Here is a 15,844-nt window from a genome sequence, read left to right as displayed (position 1 = left end):
AGAGCACCCTCGTCAATGAGCACTGTCCTCACGGGTTCCATCCAGGATGACCTAGACTCTGGGTGCCTCCAAACTGATGAGTAAGGCTGGGGCCACATCTGCAGCCCCCTTCCCTGAGTTGACAAGAGGGTCCCTGCTTTGCAGTTGCACCTAAATATCGCCAGGAAAAACCACGGGGAAGCTAACCCCCAGCAGAGCCAGCATTTGGCTCCAGGTATGGAGCTGCTGTGAGCCCCTGTGACGTGTGAAATGGCATGTGTATTTTCCAGCAAAGACACTCTGAATTTAAACAGATTCTGAACTGGGTTTGTGACCTTCCCCATGACATGGGCCTCCCAGAACTCTGCAAGGGAGAGGCTATGTGGGCACGTCCTTTTAAAAAACTGACTTTATTTTCTCAGTCAATTGCTTGAGATATTGTGGGAGAAACTCTTTAGGAGGCCGAATAAAATCAGGATATGGTCGCAAGCAGAATTTGTGCTGTAACCTGCTTCTGTTAAAAGTCCCATATAGAAATAAATACTTCTCAAAAAAAGTTTACTATAGCAAATACAGTCATTTAAAACACACACACACACAATAGGGTTTTTAGTTGCCTTGTTTTCAAAGTCACAATGTAAAAGACCCACAAACCCTACTTCAGCCACAGATGGCTGGCAAGGAGGACTGCTTTAATCTCGGAAGTGGTACTAGTCTTGTCAGCGAGGAAATACCAGGCAGCAAATGTTGAGATTTTAGAATATTTTAATGTTCATTTCTTTGGGGCAGTGGGGGGTGGGGTGCATTTTGAAATTATCAGGGTTAACAATTTAAAAAGGGTAGAGCAAAGGAAAGATGGAGAACTCAAACAGTTGGTTCTCAAGAATTTGATTTCAGATTCTAGGCATGACGTGATTTTCCGAAACGACCACCAAAAAGTGCTTACCTCGAAAACCTAGAAATGCAAACGCGGACAGACCTTTGGAAACTACAAATCACGACAGCCCATGTAACGGGAAGCACGCGGCCCTTTGGCTCTCAGTGTCAAGTGCAAGTGTGCAGGCGTCTCCACAGCACGGTCAGGGTCACGGAGCCGTGGGGAGCCTCCAGGCTCTGTGAGGGTTTCATAACTGATGCTCTACGTTTGTCTGCATTGGATACAATTCTGTGTGCTTGTTTATATGGACTTGTACATGGAGAATTTGATCAGACCTGAGGCCAAGAAGAAAACAGCGACTGCAACTCAAAGCAACTATATTTACACACATTCAATTCTGAAGTATTGCTTCCTGCCCTAAGTTCACAGGAGGTATGCCGCTCTGAAGGACACCTCCACCGAATCGAATCGGGAGTGCCTGAGCCTGCTGCTCAGCAACTGGCTGTGTCAGAGGCCCAGTGCGGCCCCTGCGGACACTCCGTGGTTCTGCGCTGAGGTACGCTTCTGAGCAGTGGCTGGGAGGGACCCGAGTCACGAGTGGAACACCCAGAGGGAACACCTGCACTGGTTGCTTAGGAAGGCTGGGGTGTTTTTTAAAGACAATTTAAACCGTTCTTTGAAGGATCCCATTTGCACAATGCTGAACCGGACCAGCGGGGGTCACCATGCTATCCCTGTATCTGCAGCCCCTTGGCTTCCTAGGAATCACAACCAACCTTTGCAGGAGGGGAAGGAAAAAAAAGAGTTTGCTAGGGAGGAAGTGTGTGCAGAGATGAGCTTTGTGGAGCAGAACAGCAGAAAATTCAGCAACGGCCCAGCAGCTCCTGGCCAACGCGGTTGCTGCAGAGCCTGGAGCCCAGGGGTTGGGGGGCAGAGGGTGAGGGCCATACATGACACACACCTTAATACTGATGGAAGGAACCCCTGATGTGCCCACAACCCCGACGGACAGGCAGAGCATCAGGTAGTGTTTTTAAGAAAAAATAAAAATTCTGCAATATTTTATAAGAATACATTCTTTAGAAGCAAGAGGTATTGTCACAGTCATCCTTTCTCTGGCATTGGAAGACCAACAGTCTGACAGTAAAACCTGAAGGCAAATCCCCCTGGACGTGGAGCTCCTGGCTTATTACTACGCTGCTGGGGGCCATCCCAGGCACGTCACTGGGGACCTGGCTGATCCAAGTCAATACTTGATGGTGCCAGGGAGGGCAGATTCTGTGCGAGTTTGGCAAAGAGGAGTGATACAGGGACTTGGTGTAGATGCAAAAGCTACACAGAGATTTGCTGGGGATGAGAAAATGCACAGGGCACGTCGGTGAAGGCCTCACACAGACAAGGACCTAGCCCTCCCCTACTGCACGGGCTGCAGCCACCTTAAGAGGGAGGCGTCATGTGACTGTGACAGGACAGCTCTGGCCTGAGCTCAAGTCCACATAAACTGCAGACTCAGTGTAGCAAAACAATTACAAGGGGGATTATGGGATTAGTAACAAAGGGCACAGAAGTGAGTCCCTTGGGTTTTCTGTACTCCCCTGGGTTCCGACGCCTCATTTACATCCAGACGATTCTGCCCCTACTGACAGTGTAAGAGCTCCACCTAAAGAGGACTGGGGTCCACTCACCAGGCCTGATCCCGCCACAGACAAGCGCTGCGCAGGCTGAGAACGGAAAGCATGGAGAAACTTCCCGAAAGTGGAGGCCAAGCATTGCCTGCCAGCCCTGGTGCTCAGCCCAGACCTGCTTCACACTGAGTCGTTCTGACCCAGTTCCTGCCATGGGCAGACCCCATGGGCGAGGGGTAGGAGCAGAGCTTTTGCATTCGAAATGGTGGCCGAGGGTGCCCCGACCCAGAGCACGGGCCATGCCCACTGGGGTCCTCCTCCTCAGGGGAGACGGCCCAGGGTGGCTGGGGCTCTAATGGCCCCATCTTCATCCTTCCGCTGTGACCTACCCCCCACTCCAAGCCTAGTTTCCTTCGCTAGAGAGAACAGCCCAGCAACCCTCCCCGAGACACACACGGTTCCTGATAAATAAATAAATAAATAAATGCAACCCTCGGATGTTTATTTTCTGTTTCCCTCTGGGACGAGTCACCTTCAAAGACGAGCCACTGCACTCCAGCTGGAAGACCCCTCAGGGCGAGGGCAGAATGGAAAAGGGCTTTTAGATACCTGAGGCCGGGGTTCACAAGCTGTGAGACCGGTTGGCGTTTGGAATCTTGGCCTGCATGAGGAGGAAGCCCTAAAGCCGCTGGGTGTGGGGGGCCAGTGGGTGCAGCCACAGCCCCCAAGGGCCCGATCGCCCTGGAAGGTGCGGGTAGGGGGTTGCCGGCTCCTTGTGGTCCTCAGCCTACACCCCCAGCACCCAGCCCAGTGAGTTACTGGCACTTGATCTCATATTCATGAATACAAGTGTGTGTGCGTGTATGTGTTTACATAGAAAGGTCAGGTCACTGGAAAAAAACACTAGTATGTATACAGGAAAAAAAAACCCTCAAAAACATTATATTAGCAAAAAAAAAAAAAATAAGTGTCTCGTGAGAAAAAGCAATAAAAATCTGATTTTAACCACAGCTTCTGCTTTAACGTCCGCCACCATCCAGCGCCACACCCTAGCTGTGCCTCCCTGGACTCCAGGTCGCGCCAGCCCCTGAAGGCACTTGTTCTCCACGCTTCTGACGGTCACACCGAGTGCGGGAAGGGGAAGGAGGCGGATGAAAGTGAACCCTGAATGACTGTGATCCACACAGGGGTTAGGGCTGCAGTGACCACACGACACGCCGTCCGGGGACGGGGATGGTGGCGCCTGGACGGACAGAGCACCGCGGGTGGGCTGGGCCGCGTCACGCCCTCTCTGAGACGTTGAGCTTCGTGAGTTCGTTGGCTTCCTCCATCCCCGCTTCTTCACAGTCGCTTTTCTCTATGGCTTTGCCGAACCGACACCTTTCTTCGGCTCTGACGGGCTCCTTCCAGGGTCTCTTAGCAGACGAGTGAGCGTCCCTGGTCTGGGCATTGTTCTCGGAACCCGGGGACACCTGGTCCGGGTTCTGAACGGAAGGCACCAGGCTGGCTATCTCGTCTGTGGGGGAGCGTCCGATGCTGCCATCCACCTGGACCCGGATGTCGGGTGAGATGGACAGCTGGTGCTGCGGCACCAACCCACTGTCTGTGCACTTGGGGTACAGGTAGGTCTTCATCTGGCCTTTGCCCTTGACGTTTACCGTCCCTCGGTAGTCAAACTCATAGCCCATCTTGCTCAGGACGCGGTAGCTCTCCTCGCTGACCTGGATGCGGCACTCCACCCCCGTGGTGTCCATCCTGCTGGCGATGTTGACCGTGTCTCCCCAGATGTCGTACAGCAGCTTGGTGGTGCCGATGACGCCCGCCGTCAGGGGCCCATGGTTGAAGCCCACCCTGAGCTTGAAGTTGAACCACAGCATGTTGTTGTTGAAGTCATCCACCACACGCATCATCTCCTTGGCGAACTCAAAGAGGATCTGCAGGTGCTCCTGCGGGTGGCTGCCGTCGCGGCACTGTGTGGCGTTCAGCCCGGACGCGGCCATGTACGTGGCCCCGATGGTCTTGATCTTCTCGATGCTGCTGTAGTCCGGCTTGCTCAGGAGCTCATCGAAGTCCCCGATCAGCTCGTTGAGGACCCTGTAGCACTCCTTGCCGCCCTCGTAGTTCTCCTCGTAGAACTCACTGAAGTTGACGATGCTGGCGAAGATGACGCCGCCGCTGTCGTGGTTCTTGGAGTAGGTCTGGGACACCTTCAGCTGCTCAGCCACGTGGTAGGGGATGATGTTCCTCAGCAGCCAGTCGGCCTGGTCCCTCATGCTCTGGATCTTGGTGCGGTGCAGGTCCGCTTCCACGTTCCCGTGGTAGTGCAGGCGGTAGCTGACTTCGAACTCCCGGTTCAGGAACCAGACCAACAGGAGCAGGAGGAAGAAGACGAGAATCACCTCCTGGCCGATCAGGGTGGCTGGGCTCCTGTTGTCATGAGGCAGCGAGGCGTTGCACAGCTTCCTCGTGGAGCTGGAGGGGAAAGAGAGGAGAAAGGGCGTGCCTCCTGAAGTGTATCTTTAAGTAAAGTTTACTGCCCAGCACTTCCAGGTCCGAGCCAGCCCTGCCTAACCAGCATCCTGCACAGAGCTCTGTGCAGCTCGAACCTTCCATCACCTGCAGCTGCTGAGTGACCTCTTTCTGTTTAGAAAGATGTGGCAAGGTAGAGTCACTCTTGTAAGATTTCTATATTAAGTGCTCTGTTTTTCAGAAGTCTTTAGCTCCTTGATTTTTAAAATCTTGTCTGTTTTCCCAACTTTCTATTTTGAAAAGTCTCCACCTTACAAAAAAGGTTTAGGAGACTAGCAAAACACACATTTGTATACCCTTCTCCTGCATGAAACTGTTGTCAACATCGTGACAACTTTGCTTTCTCCCCCTTTGTCAATACACACTCCATCACACAGGCACACTTTGCTGAACATTCTGAAAGTAAGCTGCAGACACCAGGCCACTTCAGTCCTGCACAGCTCAGGACCTGTCTCCTAAGAGCAAGGCTATCTCCCTGCGAACCACACCACACTGCCATACCCAAAATATTTCCTATCCTCTGATACTTTGATACAATCTGCCTGCCCCCTCCTTCCCACCCCCCCTCCCCCGAGTTAGTTCTGTTTTGCCAAAGTCATTTGAGACAATTTTAACATTTTTTTAAAAATATATAAAATGTATACTTTTAAGAGTAACATACTGTAAGAAACTCAAACAAATTATAAGCAATGGAAAATAAGTGTCTTTCCTATGCAGTGCCCTTTTGCACTATTCTAACCCTTGGCTGTGCTGTCACAACCAGACGCTGGCTGAGGTGCTTGACTTCGCCCATCTTTGGGCTTCTAGGAACAAGGTTGCAGCTGGCATTCTGAAGTGCATCTTTGTCCATACGAAGCAGCCTGTCTGTGGGATATACTCCTGAGCATGAACCTGCTGAGTCATGTAAAATACCACACACTTAGAATTCCAGTAGAAATGTCCAAACTGCCCTTCTAAGGATGGAACCCATTTCTCTTCCTTCTGACGACTGAGTCTGCTCAGTCTGTTCTGCGGCTCCACGCAGTGTCGTGGAAGTGCCGTAGGGACACAGCTAGCACCCGAGGACTGAAGATGAGCCTGGGCTACTGCCTCTTCTAAAGTTTATTCTTTAAATAGATTTTTTTTCTCACTTAAAAATACTACAAACTCAGCACAGAAAGGTTAGGGTAAAAGTAGAAAGAAAGAAAAGATTCACCATCATTGCACTATCCAGAGGCGATCACTGTTAACGCTTGCTGAATTTCCTTCTCATCCTTCTTCTATCAGCTTACATGGCTGTGATTGCTCTGCTCATGTAAACTGTTCCCTGCTGTACTCTAAAATGCACAGAGTGGGCTGCTGGGTCACTTTTAGGAATATAATTATGTACAAAACAGATGGATTCTGAGTGTAGACAGAGCTGTGGCACAGAAAGCTCAATTCTGTAACCAGAGTCCTTTAAATGAGTTTTACTGTTAGCAGTAACTTAAGGATATTAAAAATAATGAAATTGACCAATCTGCCCATAACGCCTTCCATGAAACATAGTCCCAAAAGCCCCAGCCTTGGTGTAATGGCCAGGTTGGCTCCCTCTGAAGAGCTCTGGGACCCTTGGGCAGGTCACGCCACCTTTTCAGGTCTGTTTCCTCATGTGTAAACGGAAGATGGGCTGGAGTATGGCCAAGTCTCTACTGGCCCAAGGGCCTGTGCAGAAAGGGCCTGAGGCTGTGCCGTAGAGAGGCCCACGGGCAGGGTGCCCTAGGTTAGCATCGGGAGCTTGGCTTTGGGGCATTCCCACCAGTCCCTGAGGAGAGGGGCTCACTGTGCTCCTCTTTGTTTGTACAAACAAGAGTGTATGCTGAGCACTTGCCCTTTTTCCAGAAATCTGGGATTTTGGAACATGCCAGGCAGAGGGTGGCCACGTGATGCGCTTCCCTGTCACAGCTCATTGCTGGGGGATTCAGCGCATCCTGCACGACCCCACTGGGAGCAGACTCTTGAACACAGGCATCTGGTTTCCTCTGGCCTTTGTCTTATGCACCCTTGCCCCCTGATGATTGTGCTTTCTGTCATTTTTGCTGTAATAAACCATGGTCATGAGTACAACCATATGATGAGCTCTGAGTCCCCCAAGAGAATGATCGCTGGGGGTGCGTGGTCTTGGGGACCCTTACTTCATGCCTAAGAACCAGGAAACAAAAAAGACCTCTGTGGCAAGATTCACCACACTTAACTCATTAATTTTGCCAATTGTCACTTAAATGAATGGCAAAACATACTATGAATCACAAGCACGAAACATAACTATTTTAGGTACTGAAACAGATCCACGTGCAGCCCCTTAAGCCCTCTGGCTGGCCCAGAGGAGGGGAGAGTCTGCAGGGAAGAGTCTTCCCTGCGTGAGCTTCTTTCCTTGGCTGAGGAGTTGGCCTTTCCTTCATTTCTCGGAAGAGGTAACACAGAGGAACAGCATCTTTATGAGGCGATGTCACCAAGGCTTCAGGTCACCTTGGAACCAGGCATCGTAGAATCCAGAGGGAGAAGTGGGCAGGGTGTAGACACTGACTTCGCTGCAGCCAAAGCCAGCAGTGTGGCCTGAGCCTGGGACGGGCATGAGCCAGTCTGCTCTGGATGGAGCAGGGGAATGTGAGACGTGGGTGCTGGGAGAGGGAGAGGGAACCATGGCACTGCCAGCTCTGGCCTTTGCTTAAAAAGGAGGGAGGTTCAAAAGGGAGGGGATATGTATATACCTATGGCAGATTCTTGCTGAGGTGTGACAGAAAACAACAAAATTCTGTAAAGCAATTATCCTTCAATTAAAAAGAGAGAGAGAGAGAAAAGGAAGGGTCCTAGTGCACAGACTGTCATGTCGTGCCCTGGCTGCCCTGCAGCCAAAGAGATCTGCCGCCAGTGGGTGAGAGAATTACCTCCACTCTACACCTGTGTTTCTTCTACTGTAGAGGGATAATGAAGGCAATAGCTCTACTCCTAAATTCAAATAGTGAAGGGCAGTCCCTAAAGAAGGGATTTGATATGAATAAACGCAAGAGACAACTCAACAGGTGGACAAATGGAAGTTACAGTAAGGGTAGAGTTCATTACCATGGAAGAAAGGGATTACAGAATAGAGAGAAACAGAAAACAAAGACCACTGGTCATCCTAGCCAGCTCAACATGGGATGTGTCAACATTCTGGTGTATTTCAATGAGATTTAAAATCTACGCCTAGGACGGGTGCAGGGACCCAGGAGGAGACGTGATGGGGAGCTTCCGGGCTGCGGTACTGTTCCACTTCTTGGTCTGGGTGTCAGGTAAACGGGTGTGCTCGCTTGTGAAAATTCACTGAGCTGTTCTCGTCATCTAGGGACTTTTCTGTGCGTATGTATTCTACTTCTATTGTCACTTTAATTCTTCTTCCCAACATCTAAATGTACACAGATATTTAATTTTTAAATTATAGAAATAGAAAAAAATTACCACTTACCATTAGATCATGAGGATTACATATCTTACTTTTTAAAATATATAATGAAATACCTACCTGTAGCTATAAGACATATGCAATTTTACATAATAAATGAAAGATGAAAAAATCATGAATGCTTTCCATAACTTCCATATTTTAATGGCTGTAATATTTGGGTACATGTTTCATAACTAATTCTCTTTTACTGACAACTTAACTTGCTGATGAACTTTCAATATTATAAAACACTATGATCAATATCTGGGGGGATGTGGCCTTTACCAAATGCTGAATTATTTCCTCAGCAGATAAGCTTAAAAAATAGAATTATTAGGCTAAAGGTGATGAACATTTTTAGGACTATTTTTCATAGACTGTCAAGTTACTTTCCAAAACTACGGTATCATTCTGAAAAGTGTTGAAGCATGGCAGAAAAAGCATGGCCTGGCAGTGAGGTAGGCAAGGGTTTAAATACTGCCAGTTACTAGCTGTGTGTCCACAAGCAGGTTCCTTAACTTCTCTGAGCTTCAGCTTCCTTATCTGGAAAATAGGGACAAAGTCTCCTAATGTATCAGGTTATTGTGCAGATTCAACAAACCTGTATTAAACACCACCATCAATTCATAAATGTGCCATACCCTGGCCTACACTGGGTATCCACTTAGTAACATTTTGAAGGAAAAATTTAGATCAGGTCTTAATTAGTTCTTTATGTAACAGTCCCACAAATACTTTTCTCACTCTGCTGGTAACCATCCACTCAGTCAGTCTTATTTTTTTGTGAACGTGGTTTTATTTATTTAAGACTGGAAAGTTGTCTCTGTCTTAGAGACTTAAGAACTGATTAATTTTATTTTTTTCTTGATATTGACATACTTTTAGATAATTTTTAAAAATTTTGAGTTCAATTTATTTAGAATTAAATTTGACATTTATAGTAAGGAAAGGACCCAACATATTTTTTTTCAAATTTCTAGTCAGTTAATTTAAAATATTTTAGTGAATAAAATACTTTGATTTGTGAGATTTCCTTTGTAACAGTCATATAAAAAAGGTCGTATATAAAATTAAACCAAATCTAATACCAGAATCCTTTGCTTTTTGAAAGTTCGCTTTTTGCTGCTTTGCTTGGATGAAAGATCTATATTAGTACCTGTTTTTGCTAATCAAATAAATCTGAAGGGGATTTTGGCCTTTAGGGAAAAAGGCAAAAAGTAAAAATAGTGTTCTGCGTCTGTTCTGCAGTGAATGTTAGACAGCCAGCGCCACCCTGAACAGGGGGAGTTCCTCCCCAGGTACGACTCAGCATCGCAGCATCGGCCACCACAGCTCTGAGCTGTGAGCATCAGTGCTTTACCTCAACTCATTTTGTGCAAGCTGTGTCCTAAGGTAACTGCTTCTTCACAGTTAGGGTTAGCAAAGTTTTCACAAGAATGCTCCACTGTCAAGAGAGCAGGAGAAATCTGCCTACATCTTAGCAATCATTTATTTTCCCAATAAGGTATTCTAAATATGATCTGTTATTTTAATAAACAGATATTTTCCGCTTACTCTTTTTTAAGAGTGAGTATTTTGTTCTTTTTGTTCAAGACACAACTGTTTTCAGGAAGCTTAGAAATAACCAGCAATAATATAGTTACTCTCATTTATTCAGATATAGGCACAATGTTAAAAGCTTACCTGAAATTCTGCACTGCATCAAGGTGTGAAATTACAGTGGAACTGAAATTAAAATGCAGAAAACTATGATTATAAAAAGCTAGGAAGGCACTATACAAAGCAATCTGAGAACAGTTTAAATAAAAACAACTTTCCTATTTTCAAGGTGGAGTTCAAGGTAGACAGTTAAGGATAGTAAATTTTAATTATAATTTGATGCTGTGTGCTAATGAAGAAAAACAAAATGGTAAAGACAATGATGTAAAAGCTTTTATCAGGACTTCCCTGGTGGTCCAGTGGATAAGACTCCTCACTCCCAGTGCAGGGGGCTTGGGTGCAATCCCTGGTCAGGGAACTAGATCCTGCATGCCACAACTAAAGATCCCACGTGCTGCAACAAAAATCAAAGATCCCACATGCTGCACTAAGACCCAGCACAGTCAAATAAATAAATGAATATTAACAACAACAACAACTTTTATATTAGCCATGGAAGGTATGCACAGCCAACAAAGAGCAAAATCAGGAAAGGCCTCTAAAGCCTTCATTTTGTTGCTAAGAACGCATCCACAGTATCTACAGGCTGGAAACCTTGGTCATTTTCAGACATCGAAGCCTACTGAAAGAGGATCAATTTCAAAAGGCCCTGCTAGAGGTGCTGCTGAATCATTTACTCTGGAAGCTGAACTTTGCTATTGGTAGTGCCCAAAGCAATCAAATCCCAATTTTAGGGCATTGAACCACACGTACCTAACCTCTCTCTTGGTGCTGCTGGGGAAGGTGCCCAAGACACACAGCCCATCCTCTCCACAGCTTCCTTTGGGGTCACCTTACACCCAGCATCCAGTCAGGCCCACAGATCACCTGAACCTCGCCTCTCCCCGCGGCAAGGGCCCTGACACTTCGCTCTCCAGGGCCCCAGCCTTGCTTCCTGCAAAGGGGACCTCTTGGAGCACCTGGGAGCAGCTCTCCTGGGCAGCACAGGCCAGTGAGGGCTCAGAGTGGCTTACGTGATTATAGAAGCTGCCTTCACAGAGAAGGAAAGTGAGAGCTACACACGAAATGCAAATTCTAAGACTTTATGTCCCCTTCTCATCCAGTCCAGACAAGACTGTGACACTGCTATAACCCACGTGTGTGTCCCCCGCCCCCAGAGCTGGAAGAGCCTCCCATCTCCTCAAAGCTAGACGAGTCGTCCCTGCTTCATAGGAATTGAGTTCGTGTTTTGTTCCCTCTATGAACAAAGCTAGTGGAGGTGATGGAATTCCAGTTGAGCTATTTCAAATCCTGAAAGATGATGTTGTGAAAGTGCTGCACTCAGTATCCCAGCAAATTTGGAGAACTCAGCAGTGACTACAGGACTGGAAAGGGTCAGTTTTCATTCCAATCCCAAAGAAAGGCAATGCCAAAGAATGCGCGAACTACCACACAATTGCACTCATCTCACATGCCAGTAAAGTAATGCTCAAAATTCTCCAAGCCAGACTTCAGCAATACGTGAACTGTGAACTTCCAGATGTTCAAGCTGGTTTTAGAAAAGGCAGAGGAACCAGAGATCAAACTGCCAATATCCGCTGGATCATCGAAAAAGAGAGTTCCAGAAAAACATCTATTTCTGCTTTATTGACTATGCCAAAGCCTTTGACTGTGTGGATCATAATAAACTGTGGAAAATTCTGAAGGAGATGGGAATACCAGACCACCTGACCTGCCTCTTGAGAAACCTGTATGCAGGTCAGGAAGCAACAGTTAGAACTGGACATAGAACAACAGACTGGTTCCAAATAGGAAAAGGAGTATATCAAGGCTGTATATTGCCTGCTTATTTAACTCATATGCAGAGTACATCATGAGAAATGCTGGGCTGGACGAAGCACAAGCTGGAATCAAGATTGCCGGGAGAAATATCAATAATCTCAGATATGCAAATGACACCACCCTTATGGCAGAAAGTGAAGAGGAACTAAAGAGCCTCTTGATGAAAGTGAAAGAGGAGAGTGAAAAAGTTGGCTTAAAGCTCAACATTCAGAAAACAAAACTCATGGCATCTGGTCCCATCACTTCATGGGAAATAGATGGAGAAACAGTGGAAACAGTAGCAGACTTAATTTTGGAGGGCCCCAAAATCACTGCAGATGGTGATTGCAGCCATGAAATTAAAAGACGCTTACTCCTTGGAAGGTAAGTTATGACCAACCTAGATAGCATATTCAAAAGCAGAGACATTACTTTGTCAACAAAGGTCCATCTAGTCAAGGCTATGGTTTTTCCAGTATTCATGTATGGATGTAAAAGTTGGCCTATAAAGAAAGCTGAGTGCAGAAGAATTGATGCTTTTGAACTGTGGTGTTGGAGAAGACTCTTGAGAGTCCCTTGGACTGCAAGGAGATCCAACCAGTCCATCCTAAAGGAGATCAGTCCTGAGTGTTCATTGGAAGGACTGATGTTGAAGCTGAAACTCCAATACTCTGGCCACCTGATGTGAAGAGCTGACTCATTTGAAAAGACCCTGATGCTGGGAAAGATTGAAGGCAGGAGGAGAAGAGGATGACAGAGGATGAGATGGTTGGATGGCATCACCGACTCAATGGACATGAGTTTGGATAAACTCCAGGAGTTGGTGATGGACAGCGAGGCCGGGCGTGCTGCAGTCCAAGGGGTCGCAGAGAGTCGGACACGACAGAGCGACTGAACTGAACTGAACATGCCCCCTATCCTAGCTGGGCTCAGTAGTGACAGGGCGGATGGGCTGAGAGGATCCTGCGAGTATGAGGGTGGACTGGATCAAGCAGAGATTCAACCACCAGCCCTACTTCAAGATCTGCTTGATTTCTGGGTTCCCCATAGCTAATGCCCTCCAGATCCAAGTGGAAAAGGTCCATCCCTGTGACTGAATGGCTGATGGGGTAATTATGATGGACTTAAATAGGAAAAGGGGTATGTCAAGGCTGTATATTGTCACCCTGCTTATTTAACTTATATGCAGAGTACATCATGAGAAATGCTGGGCTGGAAGAAGCACAAGCTGGAATCAAGATTGCCAGGAGAAATATCAATAACCTCACATATGCAGATGATACCAACCTTATGGCAGAAAGTGAAGAGGAACTAAAAAGCCTCTTGATGAAAGTGAAAGAGGAGAGTGAAAAAGTTGGCTTAAAGCTCAACATTCAGAAAACGAAGATCATGGCATCTGGTTCCATCACTTCATGGGAAATAGATGGGGAAACAGTGGAAACAGTGTCAGACTTTATTTTGGGGGGCTCCAAAATCACTGCAGATGGTGACTGCAGCCATGAAATTAAAAGACGCTTACTCCTTGGAAGGAAAGTTACGACCAACTTAGACAGCATATTCAAAAGCAGAGACATTACTTTGCCAACAAAGGTCCGTCTAGTCAAGGCTATGGTTTTTCCAGTGGTCATATGTGGATGTGAGAGTTGGACTGTGAAGAAGGCTGAGCACAGAAGAATTGATGCTTTTGAACTGTCGTGTTGGAGAAGACTCTTAAGAGTCCCATGGACTGCAAGGAGATCCAACCTGTCCATTCTAAAGGAGATCAGTCCTGGGTGTTCTTTGGAAGGAATGATGCTAAAGCTGAAACTCCAGTAGTTTGGCCACCTCATGTGAAGAGTTGACTTATTGGAAAAGACTCTGATGCTGGGAGGGATTAGGGGCAGGAGGAGAAGGGGACGACAGAGGATGAGATGGCTGGATGGCATCACCGACTCGATGGACATGAGTCTTGAGTGAACTCCGGGAGTTGGTGATGGACAGGGAGTCCTGGCATGCTGCAATTCATGGGATCGCAAAGAGTCGGACACAACTGAGGGACTGAACTGAACTGAACTAAAAGGTTAAAAAGTGTATTACTGAATTTCATACTGTTGGAAAGAGCTTTATAAAGACCATAATTCCAGAAGGCTGAACACACCTTCAGAAGGAAAAAGGACACTTTGTTTTGCTTAAAGTAATTTAACTGTTCAGTAAAGTTTCCTTTCACATGCTGGATAGCAGTAAATTCCCTGAATAAAGTGAATGCTGAATACTTTGAATTCTCTTTTTGATCTTAATTTGCAGAGAACTTGAACATCTTTCATGTCGCTATTATTTTATTAAGTAAATTGAGGGAGGACACTCATTCTGTCCATTACTGACCACTGCTTTGGTAATATCCCAAACGCACTATGGTGATTTTATGTGGATATTGAAACAAATTAGACCATTTTCTACTTTTGAATTTATGAAAGCAGTGATTCTCAGTGGTAATACCACTCCTAGGGGAGCATTTTGGAGAAGGGAAAGGCTACCCACTCCAGTATTCTTGCCTGAAGAATCCCCATGGACAGAGGAGCTTGGTAGACTTCAGTCCATGTGGTCACAAAGAGTCAGACATGACTGAGCGACTAAGCACAGCACAGCACAGGGGAGCATTTTGGGAATACTCGAGTTCCTCCTGGTTACCATAATAATTTGGGGAGCCAGGAATGTTAGATGTCCTGCAGAGAACAATGGAGAAATGTCCCATGTAACTTTGAAATATCCTGCTAATCTAAACCCACTGTAAATATAAATAAATGGTTATTTAATGTGTGCTAACATAAAACATTTTCATAAGCAGTTACACAAGAAGTCCAACATTTAGAAACAGAAGCTTAATGATTTGAGACATTCCCTCCAAATTTCTGAATAAATTACTTACTATGTGCATTTTGCTGTCCAAGGTAGCATCATATTTCCAACTATATATTTAGTTGAAAAGGTTAAAAGCCACAAAGCCAGTTGCAAATGTGCAACTGGTAATTTAGGAGAATCAAAACACGACTTAATCAGTAGGACACATGGAAAGCAGGAGCCTTGATGGATTCATTAACAGAGGCTGTTTTAAACATAGCACCTATCAGCGCCATCCTATATATTTTAATTTTTATATTTTTCATAGCACAGAACAGATTCTGTCCCCAGGGGTCTTCACAAAGCTCCTGTTTCTTTTCCCCACATCACCAGTGAGAAAGCTTTGAAGGCCATTTTGAGTAAAATGTATGCTTCAATATGTGGAAGGATTCAAGATAAGAGATGTATTTCTCGTGATTTCTCGCTGCCCTAACGTTTCATGTCACAAGCTGGAGAACTGTTCCGATACCGGGCTTATGAACAGGGCCAGGTCCCTCGCGAGGCCATCGTTATTCCGCTCCTCCACCTCGACAGTCTGGGGCCTGTCTCAGCACACCAGCCCTACCACAGGAGGCCAGAACCAGCCACTTCTTCTCATCTGTGCGTCACGTCCACCTCTAACATTTTGTTTTCTTGATAGTCTTGTATGCAATGGCTTCTGGTTCTACTTTCTTAAATTCAAACTTCCTCATTGTGAATACAAACGGCCTTCTACATCCACAGGTTCTGCATCTCTGGATTCAACCAACCTCAGATCAAAAATCCCTTCTCCAGTGGATCTTCCAGACCCAGGAATTGAACTGGAGTCTCCTTCATTGCAGGCAGATTCTTGACCAACTGAGCTATCAGGGAAGCCCGGTAGCCACTCCAGTATTCTTGGGCTTCTCTTGCGGTTCAGTGGGAGAGACCTGGGTTGGATCCCTGGGTTGGGAAGATCCCCTGGAGAAGGGAGGAGCTACCCACACCAGTATTCTGGCCTGGAGAATTCCATGGACTGTATAGTCCATGGGGCTGCAAAGAGTTGGACACAACTGAGCAACTTTCACTTTCAGATCG

General features: G+C 46.5%; 1 protein-coding gene across 2 annotated transcripts in view; it reads right to left on the bottom strand.

Moving 5' to 3' along the window:
• Positions 1-726: 726 nt before the first annotated feature.
• The window catches only part of ADCY9 (adenylate cyclase 9), a 104,866-nt gene continuing 89,748 nt past the window's right edge, over positions 727-15,844 (bottom strand). For both annotated transcript variants that reach the window (XM_052635924.1, XM_052635922.1), the window contains 2 exons: positions 10,136-10,177; positions 727-4,953 (listed from right to left, as the gene is read on the bottom strand). In XM_052635924.1, coding sequence (XP_052491884.1) covers positions 3,762-4,953; positions 10,136-10,177 — 1,234 coding nt within the window. In that variant the 3' untranslated portion in view covers positions 727-3,761. The remainder of the gene's footprint in view (positions 4,954-10,135; positions 10,178-15,844) is intronic.

The sequence above is a fragment of the Budorcas taxicolor genome, chromosome 2 (assembly GCF_023091745.1).
Source record: "Budorcas taxicolor isolate Tak-1 chromosome 2, Takin1.1, whole genome shotgun sequence".
Classification (NCBI taxonomy): Eukaryota; Metazoa; Chordata; class Mammalia; order Artiodactyla; family Bovidae; genus Budorcas; species Budorcas taxicolor.
The sequence above is the reverse complement of the archived record's forward strand: the minus strand, read 5'-3'. Positions and strand labels throughout refer to the sequence as shown.